This window comes from Numida meleagris, chromosome 6, assembly GCF_002078875.1.
Source record: "Numida meleagris isolate 19003 breed g44 Domestic line chromosome 6, NumMel1.0, whole genome shotgun sequence".
Taxonomy (NCBI): domain Eukaryota; kingdom Metazoa; phylum Chordata; class Aves; order Galliformes; family Numididae; genus Numida; species Numida meleagris.
The window spans coordinates 15,826,036-15,844,861 of NC_034414.1; the positions used below are offsets into that span (position 1 = coordinate 15,826,036).

The 18,826-nt window shown below is 46.1% G+C and overlaps 2 protein-coding genes across 16 annotated transcripts in view; one reads left to right on the forward strand and one right to left on the reverse strand.

Moving 5' to 3' along the window:
• TSPAN4 (tetraspanin 4) overlaps positions 1–13,039 on the reverse strand; it is a 406,942-nt gene extending 393,903 nt beyond the window's left edge. For 11 of the 14 annotated variants that reach the window (XM_021402766.1, XM_021402776.1, XM_021402775.1 and 8 more), the window contains exon 1: positions 12,886–13,039. The gene's annotated coding sequence lies outside the window, so the exon portion shown is untranslated. Of the gene's footprint in view, positions 1–12,518; positions 12,668–12,885 lie in introns of those variants that run through there. The other 3 variants (XM_021402772.1, XM_021402774.1, XM_021402765.1) reach the window with 1 other exon arrangement.
• Positions 12,820–16,199, forward strand: POLR2L (RNA polymerase II subunit L). Of its 2 annotated transcripts, none has more exons than XM_021402778.1 (3): positions 12,820–12,948; positions 13,399–13,506; positions 15,904–16,199. In XM_021402778.1, the coding sequence occupies exons 2-3, from the start codon at positions 13,412–13,414 to the stop codon at positions 16,010–16,012; spliced, it is 204 nt and encodes a 67-aa protein (XP_021258453.1). In that variant the 5' UTR covers positions 12,820–12,948; positions 13,399–13,411; the 3' UTR covers positions 16,013–16,199. The 2 variants fall into 2 exon arrangements, with proteins under 2 accessions (XP_021258453.1, XP_021258454.1); XM_021402779.1 differs by lacking the exon at positions 12,820–12,948 and adding an exon at positions 13,171–13,301.

An 18,826-nucleotide genomic window follows, 5' to 3' on the forward strand; every position in this document is an offset into this window, starting at 1 on the left:
TCACATCCTGAAAAATAAGCCCTCTTTAAAAGAGAAGTTTGCTCTAAATACAGGTGGAGCTTTCTAATAATTAGCGGGTGCCCAAGAATACAAGCAGGTCATGGCACACGGATGACAAAAAAAACAGTATAACAGTATGAGGGGATTTCACATCCCAGCCCCCTTACCCTAATACACATACTGAACTCGTACAGGAAGAAAGAGAAAACTTACAACAAAAGCAGCTGTGTAAACCTCAGAGGGAAAAAAACAGTGAATAGGCAAGGCTGATCACTGACAGCACTCCACTATGCAATGAAAGAGCATAAACTAGAAGGTTGTAATGCCTGAGGTCATCTCTCAAGCAGAAGGTGGCATCCAGGATCCTACCTATTCAACTTAATTCCTACTCTGCATCCATTCCTATGCTCTCCTACCAGAATTAGAAAAAAATAAAACCTAAAAGAAATTGGCATGGATCAGAGTTAGGCCAGGTGCAGCCCCTTCTCCCAGCTGCTCAGTGCCCCTCAATGCTCAGCTTCCCTCCATTCACCTCCCTCCTTCAGCCTTGCCTTCTCCACGTCACATCTATACGTCACTCAAGTTGAGACACTTGCTCTGAACGGCTGTGCACAGGGACACTGACACTCACACCACGTTCTTCATCAGTGATGTAAAAACAGCAAAAAAATTACGAGAAGGTTCCTTCTCCCTCCTTCCTTCTGCAGCATTAGAGCCTCCCTCATCTTTTGCTCTGTAAAGCTTTTAGAAAGAGAAAACAGATCTGAAATGAAATAGGAGGGATGTAAAAAAAGTGTCTGGAACAAAAATACCATATGTGCAATCCTTCTTCTCCTGTGCCGTGAACTGCAAAAGACGACAGCACCTTCCTTAAGTGAAGCCTGTTAGAACTGTCTAACAGCAAATGGCTCTCGAGTAATTGAGAGCGAAGGGGACAGGAAAAGGGAGGTGGTGAGAAAAACAAAAAAAACCACCCATACTGCCTGCAGTTCGGAGAAGATCCTTGTCCAGCAACAGGGTTTAAGCTGTAGAAGTGACAGCTTCATAGCTTCCCTGCGCAGACAGCTCTGACCTGCCCAGCAGCAGCATCCAACACCACAGGAAGGGCTGGCTTTGTTTTCAACACTTTGCTGGTGGCCTTATACGCAGGGTTACAGCATGCTGCTTTCCTCACAAGCTGTGATGGGATGCCTTGTCTCCATTGGCATAAGCTGGGAGGGAGTGTCAGTCTGATGCACTCTGCGGCAGCAGGACACCATGGAAGGCAATTTTACATGTGTGCATCATATAGTCATAAGGCAGAATGCCCATTACACACACTCGCTCTTAGAAGGAAGCATTTCAAGATATCTACCACTTCCAAAGACAAATTGTAGCATCTAGTTAGATTCTTCAGCCTTCAATCTCCACCATCCATGAGCCTCTACATCAAAAACCCTGTTTTGGCATCCTTCATGATTTTCAAATCCCCACTCCCTCATATTTCCATAGCACTCTGCCCTCTCAAGGCACAAGATGATTTTCCCACCCTGTTGACATCATCCCCTTGTTACACCCAGTCTAGTCCCTGCCACTCAGCACAAGCTGCAGGCTGAGTGCTGGGCAATCAGTACCAGATCCACCGAGCACCAGTGATTCTTGCTGACATTACAACTCACAGGCAGCTTTTAAAAGTCAAGGCCAGGCTGGTAAGCAGCAACTGCTTGTGCCTGTGGTGATGCAAATCTAGAAAGGGCTAACAGTCACACTCTGCTTTCACCTGCACAGCTGCTAAATACCACCCTGGCTTCTTCTATATTCTGACTTATTCCCTCCCCAGCTCCTCAGATATAAGTAGCCCCCTCTGACCCTGGAGGCAAAAAAATATCACACATCACACTCCAACAGTTTAAGATACCACATTTCAGGAGAGTTTCTTTCCCCTCATCTCCAGCTCTTCCAACCTGGGCTCAGAAACAGACAGCCTGACTTGTTTGGTGATACCCATACAGTTGTCCAAACGCTTAGCCCTACTGTAGTGCAAATACATGCAAGTCTTCAAAAAAAAATTACAGAATAAAACAGAAACAAACACTATTTCAGTAACGGCTAAAGTCACCAATACATCAGTTGCAATAGTATCATATTGGAGAGGATTTTCCTGGGACTTTTTATTATTACTATTATATCTGCAGGAGGCAAGCCAAGGAAAAAGAAATTAACAAAACCAAGACCAGCATCCAAGCAAGCTCTGTGCAAGAAAATGCAGACATGTTTCAGGATTGTCAGGACACTGTGCTGAAATTAAGTAATGTGGGTTCTGATGGAAACAATTTTTCAGACCCAGTATGAAATCTGTAATGCACATCACCAAATAGAAGATTCCATAGGCTGTACAGCAGCACCTAAATATTTGTCTTACTGCTGTTCATCCATTGCTGGCACGCATTCAAAGACTGCAAAGACAAAGCCAAACCAAAGCTCAGACTGACTTTTCTACCTCCAATTTGCATTGCACTTTTCCCTCCAGGGATCTTGTATGGTTTGGTTTGGATTGCATCCCAGCTTAGTCCCAAACAGAGAGATGCATCAAACAATTTCAATACAGCAACACCCTTCATTTTATATTTAAGAATCTGAAATGACTTTGAATGCACATTCTTGACATTTCAGCACCGTTCTGGACAACTTTTTAATCCACTCATTTTACTAAGTAGTTAGAACTTAGGGCAATCAGACTAAATGAAAAACAGAAGAACAATTGCAGCAAGACAGACATCCACAGAATGAAAGTTGTTAGGGCAAAGAACCTCCTTCTCATGGAAAATGAAGACTTCATCACTAGTTATTCAAAATTTGATTCTACCAAGTGCTCTCTATCACTAAATAAGACAAAGTCCCAAGCCCGCAGCATAAAGGAAGTTTGAGAGTGCTCCACGAGGCAAATAAACTAGTTCTGACTTCTTCCCTTTCACCAGAGGCAGACAAGCAGACACAAACTGGCAACTGCCTTGAGGATGCAGGGCAAACATGCAGGGTCAGAACCAGCTATAACTTCCATAAAAGCCTACTCAACAGAACTAGTCACCAACAGGCAAAGGCAGGGTTAACACATACGCTGCGCATATGTAGCTATACAGACACACACGCTAAGGAGATACCTTAAGAAGGGGTCATGCAAACCATTTTCCTCTCTGTGACAAGAAACTAAGATGGCAGCAAAGCACAGCTGGCTCCTCCATTACAGCACTCGCCATCAGAACCAGCACTTTGCATGGTAAATGGAGCTTTCCGGTTGTCAAAAGACACAGGGTGCAAAAGCACTGTAACTTCGGTTAAAACACAGCTGGGACTGAGTCTCCAGCAGGTAAACTGGCTGCATGGAGGAAAAGCCCTAGGGGAAAAAAAAAAAAAAAAAAACACAATGAAGTCAGAAAAACAGGGCTTGTTAAACTGTAAATCTCTGATACAGAGAATCTTCTGTGTTCTTGCATTGACCAAAACAATGCTGTCTTGGTCCAGAACTGATCTCCTTTCACAATATAGCACAAAGGAACCTGAAACCTTTATTGTCCAGCAGTGGCTCATCATGTGTCCCACAAATAAAGCACGTGGCTATAAGCCAAGAGCCACAAGGCTTATGACAGCTTTCTCAGGAACTTACAAGAATTTGAATTCTTTCCAGTAACTCCCTCAGGCTCCCAGAGGAATCCCCAAAACAGCTTTTCAAGCCCTAGGAGTCAGGCGAGCTGACAGCAAAGTAGACACCCAAAAGGCACTGTAATGACAATCCCACAGCAGAGCAGGAATGCAGGCAAGCAATAAAAGCAATGCTAAATAGGTCCACACTAAACTGGCTCTAACCATAACTTAAACATTAGGGCACTGCCAAACTGAACAGTCATTTACTGACAGAGAGAGCAAACAAACAAAATCCCAGCAGAACAGCAAGAGATCACACACTTTCAGAAAACAAACGCTTCACGAGCCTACCACTGCATCCAGATGAAGAAATCTCCATTTCTACTTTCGAGCTGGCACCACGTGGATCTTTGTGGTTTTGACCTCTAGCAGCAGAGCAGGACCTTACCAGCAGTTCTTGCCTTTTAGTATAAAGGCAACCTACTACCCCTTCTCCGAGGAAGGGGTGGCTGGAAGTTCTAGTCATCTTGCAGTCCCTTTCCTCCAGATGCCCTGATTCACTCCGACAAAGGCAGAATGCCTAAAACAGCAGCAGTACAGGAAGAGCCACTGCAGCTCAGCCCTAGCCCTCCACCACTGTGACTGAAGCTAGGAATGCTTGAAAGAGAGCATTTAACTGGCACTGCTTTACATAAGCAGGCAAATACCTTCACAGAGCAGCCACAGTTATTCCATGCCCCACATACCTTTCCTCCTTCCACAAAGTGGCTGTACATGTGCTAGAGAGAGGCATCATTTCACCCACATATTATTTGGTTCTGCAGATTCAAAAGGAGATCAGGATAGAAGAGAAAGCATGTTTGCTCAACGTGCATTTTAAAGCAGGGATGCTCAATCTTCTTAAACTGACCCCACACACCAGGGAAGTAGCTTAACAGAGAAGCAGAAAAATACACCTTCTTCGCACAAATGCAAATATATTCAGATATACCTCGGATTCAGCTGCAGACAAGTGCAGTCCTTTGTGTAATGCTGCACACAGCTAGCGTTCAGCCACACCAAACCACTGCACAATCCAGTTATTACAGAGCCAGGTGGAATCACACAAGTTCACTATCAGAGGTTTCTCTCAATACAAAGAAAAAAAAAGTTCTTTTTCACAATATACAGTATTTTCTTAATATTAAGCTTTTGCTATTCTCAGCAAGATGATGAAATGTCAGAAATGAAGTGAAGAAGAGTAGCAGCTCAACAAGGTCATATCAGCGGCCCACGGGAAAAGGTTGGGCAGGGAGATGCTCTCGGGGAAGAGAACACACATTCATTCACTCAGCCTAATGCTCACCAGGTCAGGGGCACGTAAGGGTGAAAGAAGTCTTTCTGTTCGCATTTTTACATCTACTTAGCAGAGAGCTAATTTAAGGAATCAAAATAATTTGGGAGGGCGGAGGGTAAGGGAGCATTTGTCCTCAAAATACTCAGAACGTCCTAAAGGAGATGGGCAAATTGCTCTCCAGATAGCTTTAAGGATTCCTTCCTTCTCAATCTGGAGAGAACAGAAGGATATACACAAATACAATTTTAGATTAGGCAGGGATTTGAAGGCAAGCTGCAAACAAAACTGCAACCTTGATCTCACTGTTTCTTTACGTAGGCCAAAGATGAACATAAAGCCCCACCAAAACCATCAGTCCCTGAACACAGCTCAGACACAGCCTATTGTTCTGAGAAGACTTATCCATCACTACAGACAACCCTTTCTGATCAGGTGATATGATTGAAGGCTTTACTTCATTATTCTCTCACACCACCACAAAGCACACCAGCAGCAGCAGCATGTCAGATCAGATGAAGGAACTGCTGCCCTTCAGAACAGACTCCTGAATAACCGCTCCTTGGTGTCCACGTACGCAACTGAGCTGTGCACAGAGGGAATGCAAGAGTAACACGTCCCATGTGCTATTACTTACTCATTTTAAAGAGGCAGCACACTTTTGAGACAACCAAGGCATTCAGAAATCAGGTTGCATCTAGCAAGTTGAAGTCTTGCAACTATTCACCCCAGTGCGTTACAGTATACACAATTACTATACACACGCTGAGAAGTGCTAGAGCTGTGAGATGGAGACAGGACAGAATGCAAAGCTCTATAAAAACCTAGCTCTGCACAGCTCAGTCCCAGCTCCAACGGGCTGCTTGGGCAGCACGCAGGCCCCAGGGCATCTCTGCAGCAAGCTGAATGTTTCCCTAACCCTTCTAGTTCTAAAGTAGCTACACCCTCCCTTACCCAACTCTGTTACTCCAGTGACGCAGCATCATGATTAAAATGCTGCAACTAGCTCTTGAATGAAAAAAAACCACCTGCAAGCAAAACAGTTTCAAAATCTATATTCATAAAGAATTTTACAGCAATGTAAAGGCTTTTTCCCCTTTACCAAGTAGAACATAACAGTCCTTGGCCTTTCATATAGAATACGCAGTAATTTCTTTCCTTCCTGCAGTGCAGTCACAGTGTATGCATCTACCACCACATTACCTTAACATGTCTCGCGAAAAAAAAATATTACCCTAACAAAAAGAAATTCACTCATACAAACAGCAAACTGTATTGCTTCTGCAAAATTTCATTTGAGAATCCGCAGTTAAAGTGCAGGACCCCCACGGTTACCAGTTCTGCAGCGTGATAGCTTCAGTATCCCTTGTGAGATGAAGCATGTCACTTTAACGCATCCTTAAGTTGCGAGAATCACCAATCTGATCAGCTTCATCACCCTGAGGACACACAAACTGACACAGTTAATCTGATGAGAGAGACGAAAGCACCGCTTTTTAATATTTTATGAAACAGTTGGCTGTTTTTAATTTTAAAAACAGTAGTTCAATAAACAAAGCAACAGAACGTTCCCTGCGGATAGCGCATTGATAGGTGCACAGCAGCCCACTCACCTGAGCGCTAACTCTGTGTTCTCTGCACTGACCCCACCATCCTCCCCACGCCCATCCTGGAAGCCCTGCACACTGGAAGGTCTTGGGCTCTGCCAACAGGAGCTTTCACAGATGGTTATCTTTCACCATAATGCAGTTCATAGTAGAGGCAGCTTCAGAGCTGCTGCAGGGCACCCAGCTTGCACATAGCGCTTGAACCCAGCCACAGCAGCCTGACCTGCTGAGCCTCAGCTTGGTGGCTTTAGTGAGAAGAACCGCATTGCCTTCCACACCCAGACGGTTCTGAAACAAGACTACATTTACAAACTTTCACAAAACATAAAACACAAGCTCAAGGCAAGAGTGTAGCAGTAAGTGTAGCAGTAACACAGCAAGACAAGGTATTTGGAAAGATGGATCTTTGCTCTGACTCATGACCATCATTTATTCCCACCAATGCTTGCAAGAAAAGAGACTGGCCTGAAGACCAATGGAGGGAACAACCCAAGCAAGATGTTTATATAGTAACGTAAGCATACCCAAAAGACCACCCTCAGCAGAACCTGCTCTTCTATCCTTTGCTCCAAGACAGCCATCATCGCTTACAAGAGCCTCAGTGATGAGACCTCAAAAATGAGTTAGAAACCTCCCCATTCCTTTCAATTAGAGTTCAGGGAGTCATCGACGCCAGGGCAACCTACTAAAAGAGGACTGGTTTGCTGCAGTATCTTTAAATAAGTTGTTGATTGGAGAGAACCTGCTTAGACACCCGGAGAAGAAACACCCCAGCTGAAGACTGGAAGGAAGTACATCGAAGAAAAGGGTGCCCATGAGTTCATCAGGAATTGTTATTGCTTTCACCATGCGAGAACAATACCGCAGAGCTTCTTCCTTCAACCTTTAATACTTGACATGCTCTGGCCTCACATCAACTTCACAGTCCACCCTCTACTCTGGAAGAAAAGATTCTGCAGAAATGAAAAATATTATCCCAAGAAAGGGGATTATTTTGTCATCTGAGGACACTTGCACGGAAGAGCAGAGCTGATGGGCAGCTCCTGTGATCTTTCTGATTAAAATGCTGCCTGGGGATATTACCTCTCCACAACATGATGCAGTCAATTAGGCTGTGATATATTCATGAAATAAAGGCATTTTCTTATAAAATATATAAATCCGAGATCGGCAAGCACTACACTTTTGCCATGATGTGACCTCGCTGCGAACAAACGTGACAGATAAAACCACCCCAAACCAGTTTTGTTTGTAGTTCTCATTAAAAGAGGAACCATCTTTGCAGAGCTCTCATCCTCAGCCAGAACACCTCAGCTCTCAGTTTGAGACACAAGCAGGATTACTCTGGAAATGCACATGCTCTGGCCACGCACCTCCATTCACTGCCTTCAAGGTCCAAGCGCAAACAAGAACACACCTGATATAGCACTAACACATACAAGCAGAAAAGGAGGCTCCGGAAATCTCAGGAAACCACTAAGCACCACCACTGCTCACCACGTCTTCCCATTTTGGTAGCAGGAGCCACAAAGATCGCTACAGAGACCTTCACAAATATCCACACATGCTGTCAGAGTCCCGGGCACGAGGCACCGTCCCAGCATCCTAACTCCTGCCCAGTGAAGCAGAACAATCTCTGTCCTACAAAACTAACAAGCGAAAGTCTCCGCCCCCTTCTCAAGTAAGGCAGCGAGCTTCACATCTAACACAAGGACACCTTAAATCGTTTATGGAAAAGCATTTGCATTTTTGGATGCATCTGTGGGACTTCCTCATACACTTTATTTAGCAGAGACATCTGTTATCCAATATATATGTTTCATACAAATCCCACCTTCCAAATCCTTTCCATCGGTTGTCACTAATGAAGCTTTGTGCGCAAAAGCAAGCACATTCTGCCCCCATTAGGAAGCCAATTACAGCAGGAAAAACAGGCAATTAACAAGGTGTAAAATAAACATCCTGCCACCTGCCTTTTAATAGCAACCCCACTTCAAGCAAGTCACGGTCTCAGCACAGCTTTCCGAGTTGGCAACTGATATTATATATGTATTTATGCACCAGCTGCTCTTCATTGCAACAAATATTACAGGCTTACCAGATAAGGTCAGTATGTTTAAAAATATATATATAGTAAGTATTAAACCGTTCTTTGAGTCCCCGAATGTTGCTTTTAATGAAATCAGCAGCATCAGGCTTGTCTGGTATTACTGTGAAGCTGAAGTCACTTCCCCAGCTTAGAGATGTTTCTCTTCATTCCCACTTGCTTAGCAGCTTCTGTATTTGTTTCAGTAAATCCAGGGGCATGAGCGGCTTTTAAACACCATACGGGGCAGCTAAACAACGCAAAGCTCTACAGAGCCCACGAGCCTTTTCTCCATCCATCAGCCCTGCTTCTCCTGCTTGGCTCCCTCTGCAGCCCCAGCGCCACACACAAAGCTAAATCCAATCAAGGCAGAGGAAGAAGGACAAAGGACACAGTGGGACAGGGCCGCCCACTCCAAAATCCGGAGGAAAAACTAAGCTGGAGTCTTGATTTGTCCGTGCTCCTTGGAGCTGGAAGCTTTGGCAGGAAAGAAGGGAAGTCCTTTCAAAGTCACAGTAGCTAACTCCAGAGGGAGCCACTTTTCTTTGCGGAACAGGATGAATGACAATTCCAGGTACTTAACCAGGACTAGAGAAAGCTCAACCATAAATCTGGGTTTGATGGATTTGAAGTGGAGAACATGCTTGAGAAAACACCAGCTAAGCCAAGTTTCATCTTGCCTTTTAAATATTCCCTCTCCCTTTGGCTCTCCACTGTTAAGTTTTCCATGTCACATTTCAGCTCCTGACTAAAGAACGTCTGACTTCATCATTCATTTCAACATTCAGGCAGGTTCTTCCTCTTTAGCTCATCGAGATCTAAGCCACGCAACACTGAATGTCATACCAACAACTTCTGCAGTCACACACGCAATTCTGGTGCTAGACAGAGATGGAGGGAAAACTTAACATTCTTTCTCTAAATGACTTCAGGAAGAGACAGGAAACACAGCTTTTAACTCCAACAAAGCCAATATTAGCCACAGATCTCCACAAAGTTGCAAGCCAACGGTATAAAAACCACTGTCATTGAAAACTTCTTCTAAAACGTCTACAATTTAAGCAATTCATTGTCCTTGAACACAACTGCAACTGACAAATCAGACATTCAAAGACTCAAGGCTTCAGTTCTGGGGACCATCTATGTGCATGCAGAACAGAGCAAAGTCAAAAGAACGCGAACAATCACAGGTGAAAAGCAGTGGAGGCTCCAGCCCAGAGAGAATGCGCACCCAAACCTGACCAAAAGCAACCCGTGAAACACAACAACAACAACAACCTCAGCTACAAGCCAACGGTTTCTCACGATATCAATACAAATGCAGAGATCCCACAACTTCCGCCTACAGCCCCAACCATGGTGACAACGTCAGAAAAGACACAGTCTGCCAGCATGAGCAGCAGGAAGTCATACGGCCACTCAAACCATAGAAGTATTTTAAGGTTAGTTCAGTCACTCAGGGCACTTCGCTGTTTCGATGGCAACTTCTTTTTTGTTTGCTTTTTTTAAACAAGCCGTAATATTTTCCTCTTACATTTTGCAGATGGGAGAAAAGAAAGAAGGATATACTCCTTAGTCACAAGCCTCGAGTTTCAGTACTCATTGCTAGGAATGCTGCAGAACAATTGTGCCCAGATGCATTTTACAGCTTTAAGTTCACGAAACAAACAAACAAAAAAGCTAATATTGGGCCTCAACCCACCAGCGATGGTAGGACTGAATACTAGTGGCTTCCCAAGTTTTTCACAGCACAGGAAGAAGGTCTGTACTGCATTAACTAAGAAGCGGGATATATTTGCAGCGCCCCACAACAAAGCATCACGTGGCAGAAGCTGTTCCAGAAGCACATCAGAAAACCAGCCTACAGTTCTCCAGCTCTTCCAACTCAATCAGTCTTAGGCAAGCCTCTTCTGCTCATAGTTGACGAGCACCCTTACCGGCTCCCTGACTACCAAAAACCCAAACAATCAGAGCTTTGAGGACTGCTGCTTGCCCCAAGCAGAAGGAGATCAAAAGTGGAATAAGAACTTACAAACACCGTAAGAGAGACTGGTGCAGGACTACCAGCAGCACCAACTGCTGCAATCCCTTTCCTTCTTCAGAAGGATGCCTAAGGAGACCTAAGCCTGCAAAGTCTTCCACTTTGCATCCCCCTTCAGAAGGATGCCTGGAGTCTTTACTCGACTAAGTACCAAATTGCAACAGCTGTCAGCAGTACCCAGCTCCCCCTTCTAACCCAAAGGAGTTAGAAGGTAACGTGCCACAAACTGGAGCTCACTCCTGACCAAGTGGCAGAAACAGGCACCCTAACCAGGGCGAGCTACAGCCCGTAAAACACTGACTGGGAGTATTAGCAGTCACGTGCACACATCTCCCCTGCCCCCAACAGACTTGTGTGGTTTGGCAAGTGGTCAGGTTAAGCAGAGTATACATGAAGTCGAGCAGAGAATGTTCTCGGCATGTAGCAATCTCTCCAGGTCACAGATCAAAAATCTTACATTTTCCATGATCAAAGAAACTGCAGCCATAAAAGAGCTATTAGATAATTAAGACCATTGCCAGTCAAAGCAGGTTGTCCAGAAAAGGCAAATTCAAACACTGTGAAAACAGCAGAATAAAGTTTCCTTCAGAAGAGATGCAAAACTGTTATCTGAGGACTAGGTGGGAAAGTTAAAATTCACTTTCGTTTTTAAGAACTAAACAAGCGCACTTCCTCAAGGCAGCTGTAAGGATGCAGCCTGCATCTACGATGTGGCTCTGCCACAAAGCGCCGATGATAACCCCTCTTTCTCTCTCCCATCAGCAAATCTCTGTCTCCAAATACAAATGCCTTTCACGGCACAGTTCGACGAGAAAATTGCTTTGGAGCCCTGGTGCTGAAAATGCATCAAAGCACAGTCTCCAAATTCTCGACTTCCAAAATTAAAAAAAAAAAAAAAAAAAAAAAAAGAACTCAAAGGAGGAAAAGAAAAGACAGTTTGGCTCCCACTGGCCTAAAACAATAATGATAACAATCTGCAGGAGGTTTCTCCACCCTCCACGCCAAGTCATTTTGCTCTGTGCACAACTGAGTATAATTGCCCCTGGGGCTGCAAAAATTACTGTCTTTTCATTAGCAAACAGAACTGTAAAACCGCCTTCAAGCCATCTCAAAGCCTTGTTAAAACGAAACTATTTGCTCTTTCACAGTTCAAGTTAGGTCTGCGCAGAGGGTCAGTAATCCAGCGGTTCAAAAAATAGGCACGAAAGGAGTATTAACATAAGCTGTGCATTAAGACACCATAATTTATATGCCTGACAGTAATGGCTCTGTGCCGCACGCCGTATCAACTCGCAGATGCTCCAGCAGGAAAATAACAGCACTTCGGGTGAATTTCGGCTCTGCCCAAGGACAATTAGCACAGCGCTAACGCCGCGACCAGAGGGCGATAAGGACTGACGGCGCTCGGGGTGACGCTTCACCCCAGGCTCTGCAGAACAGCAGCGTGCCTCCCTGAAGTTAGCGAGCATCGCAGCGCGCTCCCCTTTGCTCGGCACGCGGAACGCTTCGATGAGAGAGAGGAACGCACGCAGTTCCAAGACGCATCACCCGCCGCTGCCCAACTTCCCCGGCCGCGGGCTGCCAGCAAAGCCGCTCGCCGGGTCAGGGCCCCCCGCACACCCCTCGGGGAGCGAGGAAAGGCTCCGGCCCCGCGGGTTGCACCGCGCCCCGAGCGGGAGAGCGCCTCAAGGACGGCGTGCGCTCCCGCGGCACCGCTTGCTGGTAGCGCGAGCTGCGCCCAGCTCGCGGCGGGACCGAGGGACGCTGAACGGGGCAGCGCCGAGCATCCCCCCACCGCCAGAGCCCAGAGTTCCGTAACTCCCGACAAACCTGCCGCCGCCACAGCACCGCTAACCCCAGCGGCGCTCCGCAGCCGGGCTTCCTCCGGAGGAGCGGAGAACGCCGCGCGGATCGGGACCGACAGCGGCTCAGGAACCGCCGCTCTTGCCCGGCGCCTTTCCCCGCCCGAGGGGAGCGCAGAAAGGGAGCAAACCGCCCCAGAGCGGCGCCGCCACGCCACAGCCGCGACACGGACCGCGCCTCGCGCTACTGCCCCGCGCACCGCTGCTCGCTCTGGGAAAGGAGAGGAGCGGGCGGGCCGCCCCGTCTCGTCCCGACCCGCAGCGCCGCCGTCCCCGGCTGGCCGGCGCCGGGCTGCGGCCACCAGTTGCGCTTCCACCCCGCGCAGCTCCGGTACCTCGGGCAGGACGCGAGGAGAAGCGCCGTCGCCGCTGCCAGAAGTCCGGCTGCGGAGCAACAAGTGAGTGCGCGGAAGGAAGGAAGGAAGGAAGGGAAGGGCACGACGCCTCCTCGCCTCAGCCCGCCCCGCCAGCGCTGCCGGTGCCGCCGCTCTGCGCTCCGCCGGCCCCAGCCGCCGCCACGCGCCGCGCACGCGAAACGCGAACACGAGCCCGCCCCGCTCGCGCACACTCTTGAGCCGCGCGGGGCGCCGTAGGGAGGCCGCTACCATCCGCCGCCCGGCGCGGGAACGCGGGGGGGGCGCGAGCGCTTCTCCCCAACCGCCGCGAGGAGTGTGCCCGGCGCGCGCCGCCCGCCTCCCCTCCGTCCCGCCGCAGTGGGAGCGACCGGGCGGTGCCGCGGAGGAGCCGGCTGGTAGGGCTCACCGCGCCGAGCTGCGGGAACGAGCGGCGGCGCGGGTGCGGCAGGGAGCGTGACCCGCTGTAACTCGGTGTGTTTTCACACGTTGCAGCTGCCTCGCGACGATGATCATCCCGGTCAGGTGCTTCACGTGCGGCAAGATCGTTGGAAACAAGTGGGAAGCTTATCTCGGCCTTCTGCAGGCAGAATACACGGAAGGGTGGGTATTGTTTCTGCGCCTTCTTCCACTTGAGATGAGACCGTGCCGTTCCCGTGTGTCAGTGCAGGGCCGCAGCGCTGCGAAGGGCTAAAAACTACAGAGACGGGCTGGGCCTAACAGTCTGAGCGGGGGTTACACGTGGCAGCAGAACTGAACGCTCATTTCCCCGGTGAACCTTTCTGGGTGTAGCGTGGGTGATGCCAGCCTTTCATAGAATGGCTGGCGCTGGAACGGACCCCAAGGATCATGGGTTCCAAGCCCCCTGCCACAGGCAGGACCTCCAACCTCCACATCTAATACGAGAGCAGGCTGCCCAGGGCCCCATCCAGTCTGGCCTTCAACACCTCCAGGGACTGGGCATCCACAGCCTCTCTGGGCAGCCTGTGCCAGCACCTCATCATTCCCTCTATAAGAACTTCCCCCCGACATCCAACCTAAACCTTCCCTCCTCGAGCTTAAAACCATCCCCCCCACAGAACTGTTAAATTGTGACAGTGCAGAGTTAAAGACACTGTTAACGGTGCCTTAAGAAATAAACGGACAAAGTGGAAGAAATAAACTTGTCTAATCAGTCCGCAGTTAAAAAAAAATACATCTTTTTTTTTTATTATTGGTTTGTTCCTTAAAACCACTCATTTTCCCAGTTCTTGGAAGCCAGAGAAGAAGGGAAAAACAACAGAAGTGCTAATACTGTTTTAGCTGAAATTTATAGTATGAGTTGCAAAGCTTTTGTTAATGTTAGTGTTCTGTATCTCTGGTACCTGGAAAATTCTGAACTTTCAAATGAGGTTAGCTCTTCAAATTTACCTATCAACAGACATCAGATAGTTTTGTTCTCGAGTGCTTTGGAATGTGTAAATGTCATGTGATACTATTTATAAACATTCCTTTTCAAAATGATATTGTTCAGACACTTCTGTTAAATAACCTTCCCAAGCGGTAGCCCAAAAATGGAAAGTTCTGCAATTTAAGCCCGTGCAAAGACTGCTGATATGTACAAAGGCTAATTGAAAGCGTCTACCAGCTTCTTTGTACAGGAGGATTACAGGTTTCTGGAAATCTTGTTTCAATCTAATGCTGGATTGTTGCAGTACATTATATACATCTAAAGATCCCAGCTGAGTCACATTTCCTGAATGTTAAATTCTGGAGGAGTGTCAGACTGGCTTTGTGGTTAATAGATCGGTGCTGAAGAGGCTGGATGCTCATCTGTAAAAGGTCTGATAGTGGTGTCCATAGAAGACTCCTAGAGTGACTTAGGTTAAGATGACTCATAAAGGGATTTGTACCCAACCAAAAGAAACTTGAGCAGCCACTCAGAGGGAACCACATGGAAAGACTGTAGAACACAAAGTTCTCATGCAGTTTGCACATCCTTATTTGTGGGGAACAAGTTTTACAGCTGAATGCTCTTTTATATGGGAACTGTAAAGGATTCATCCTTCCTCAGAATTAGCATCCATAAGGGGTACTTTGCATTTTGAGTTATTTTGGTTTCTTTCTATATCTCCATATATCCCTTTTAGTGGGGCTTAGATCATAAATTTATCTTGTAAACTAATCAAATATCATCCTCAGTCATACAGAAAAGCTGTGCTATGATGATGTCTTCAGATGCTAGGAATAGCGTAGATAAAAATGCTTAGAGCCGCTACTCCTTATTCCTTGTGTCAAGAGACTGCCGCGTGCCTTTGGGCTAACTTCTGCCATGCAGCTAGCAGGTGTCTTAGCCAGCTCAGGTCATTGAGGGCTGTCCAGGATTTTAAGAGCAGGGGAAGTGACTTTTATGTTTCCGAATGCGTTCCTCTTACTACACTCACACCGCCTGACAGCTCAGAATTTTAACCAGATCAGCTCTTTGCTCCAAAAAGGTATTGTAAGAGGTGTTCGTGGGAGCAAAACTAATCTACTGTCATTAAGTAATTGGGGTTACAACTGTGCCACGTTTCAAGTTTCTTTCTATCTGTGAAGACCAGAAATTTGTTTCCAAAACCAGAATACTTGGATCTCGCTTAACCCTGCTGTCCCGTGACCTTGTGAGTGGGCTAGTTCAGATGACAAAATGCTTAAGATCTGGTCTGTTACGGTTCTGTCCCTGTGGGAATTCTCCAGACTTAATTCTGAAAGTTTGGTAGTTTTGTCAGCGGGATTCCATCTTTAGCAGAAGATCATGTGCATCTGCAGGACAGAGAACAGGCAAACACCTCGCCAACTGCAGTAAATGGAAGAGAACATTAACAGCACATGCTAAATGTCTTGGTTTAAACTGCAAACAAGTTTTTCTCTATGACTAAGCTCCGAGTAATCAGCATGTTGCTTAGGAACACTTACAAGTGGTTCTGACTCATTTCTTTTTTCTTTTTTTTTTCTAATGTTGTTGTTCGTATTCATTAATAGAGATGCCCTGGATGCCCTTGGTTTGAAGAGATACTGCTGCCGCAGAATGCTCCTAGCCCATGTGGATCTGATTGAGAAGCTTTTGAATTATGCACCTCTGGAGAAATGAGTTTACTGCCCCAGCCGCTACCTTCTTTCAAGGAAACAAACGAAGGATGGAGTCCGCTTAAGAATTAGAGATTAAAAATGGAGATGTTTCTTTTTAATTCAGTGCTTGGAGGTTGTTTTTGGTTTCTTTTTGTGAACTTTTAGATGCTTCTGCCAGCAAAAATAAATGTGTGTTTTATGAAATATAATCATTTGTCTACATAAAATGTTGAACTAGAGGAAGCCTTCCTGTCGTTGCTAGATAGAGTTAAGCATGTGCTTTCATCTCACCATTTCCTTGCACTGGTCATTTTGAGGTTAGAAATACTATTAAGTTAAAAATTCAGTGTTTGATGCTAGGCAGTCAAGGGGGGTTGGAAACAGACTCAAGTTCTGGGTTCCAGCAACAGCCCAGGGGATTTGTTTGGTAAGAATGAGGCATTACTCCTGGTAGCTTGTGGAGCTAGCAGAGCTCATTTTTTCACTGCAGCTAAAGTCAGCCTATAGTGTCTACCCCAATTTTTAATAACACACTGACAGTTCTATCACAGAAAATAGTAAATCAGGTGGAGCGGTGCTCTTCACTTAGGTACAATGTGTCTGAGCATTCCCACTGAAGGCAATTGATGTGAGAATTTATGCATGTTACTGTGAGCAGGATCAAAGTCTTGCCAAACACCTGCACTGCTCTGTAGCTGGTATGCACGCAAGCTTCCCACTTGTCAGTCATTTCACTGGCTTCACGTAGTACTGTTCATGTAGAGTGGAACTGCCTGGCCAAACTAAGGCAGCCCTGTGCTCTCCGGGTGGAACAAAACTGAGAAGTCAGCTGTACATGCAGGGCTCATGGAGGGGACCTGCTGCAAGACAGGCACTGACCCTGCTTTTTTTCCCTCACCTTCCTGTTGCACTATCAGCTGAAGGCTGGACCACATCTCACATAATTGTCTGACATCCAGAAAATGCATCATTCCCAGTAGTGTGTGCACACGCAGGAGGCCACTTTTACACCTGTGCACATTCAGGATTCTGTTTAAATGCAATACTAGCCTGGATGCAAAGGCAGGACAAATTATAGTTATGCAGCCTTGTAGAAAAGAGGCTGAAAGAGATGATAATCCTTTAACTTGCAGCCTGCAAAATCTCAGCAGTCACAGTTCAGGTGCTGGGTAAAAGGTGTCCATGGATTATTTTCTGTAATTTAAGAACTATAAAGAAGCTGGTTGTAACAACCTGCCTTTCCAGTGATACTATTCGTGTGCTTGCTGGGTCAGGCTTCTAGGCACAAACTTTAAAACCAGATTGTCTCAAAAAGCAGAGTTACAGGACAGTTTGCCTCTGGCTATAGCTATTACCCCACCAATCTTTACACTTGAACTTACTTTTCAATTTATTACAATGAGATAGTAGATAAGTTTTCTCGCATTCAGCAGTTCTTCTGCAAAGACACTCAAACCACATGCTTTAGCCTAATGCAAAGAGAATTAAGCAGTTCTACTATTTGTTTCAGTTTTCTGGATAGCTTTGGTTCTGCACGACTGCCATATTATCTAGCAAAATGCAAAAAAGAAAAAAAAACACTTCTCAGGCTGTTTTTTACAAGGGACACTGTGAAATATAAGATGACCTTTCCCAGCTGAACTCCTGTAGGACCTTTCCACGTTACAGTGGAGCGTTACGTGGAGATACGTGTTGACTTGTTCACAGAAAGCTCAAAATGCCAGGATCAGCCTACCTGCTTTTGTCCACCAAGCTGTACTGAGACAGCGCAGCAGCCCGGGCTGCTGCCTTCAACTGAAGCAGCCATGCATCAGCGCCAAAGGACAGGATTAGAGAGCCAACAATACTTCGTTCCTCGCTCTAAAAGCAATTTTCTAATCTAGTTTTCTGCTTCGGAATAACAGGTCTCTTCTCAAAGCAGAAACCAGCACAAGGTTAAGTTACTTGATAAGAAAATCTGTGGCTCTTAAATGTTATAATGAAGAAGCAATTTGCAAAAACAAAGCAGGCTTCATTCAGAGTTTCTAAGGGAAAAGAAAAGCCAGCTTGGTTGCTCTCATTCCAGTTTCTCAGACAGAGAACGTGGTGCTGTGGATGCCAACAACACCCACTCTGCTATCACTGTGCTAACCAGCTGTTACACAAGGAGCAGCAAACGGGAACGAGTAGCAGGACTAAGCCACAGCAAGGAGTAGTATCACTCCGAGCAGCAAACACCCTGCCTGCTTTGTGGCTTTTGTTAAGTGCAGCGCTGGCCAAAGAGCCATTTCCGCAATGTGGCTAAGCAACCGCTTCATCGCATCCGTATGAAAGGTTTTCTCAGGAGTTTTGTCACTGAGATGGTCAGGAGCAGAAGTAGAACTTAAATCCTGATAAAAAAAATAATAATAATCCGGATTTTTTTAGTGGATTTCTATAAATCTCAGATTTCACCTTTGCTGTTTAGTAACTAGGAAAGTAATTCCCTTTTCGCTGTCACTTCTCCCATGTTATTAACAGCTGCAGAAACAAGCATAAGCACATTGCATCTGCTTCCTAACCTGCCACATCTCTGTGAGAAGAGCCATTAAAAATGCTCACAGCGATGACACTTTTAAAGCTAATGTAAAAGACACATGCGCATACACAAGATTAAAAAAAAGCTTCCTGGCTTTCTCTGGGTCTGTCTAAAAAGGAGTCTCAGCACTATGCTATCTGTGTGCTTGGAAAGCTTTGCCTTTCTAGAAATGGCAGTTAAAAATAATAATTACAAAAAAACTTGTTCATAGTTTTGGGTTCATCTGAAGGAAGTACTTCAGTACTCCGCAACAAGTCTCAAGCCTTCTGTTTCAAAAAG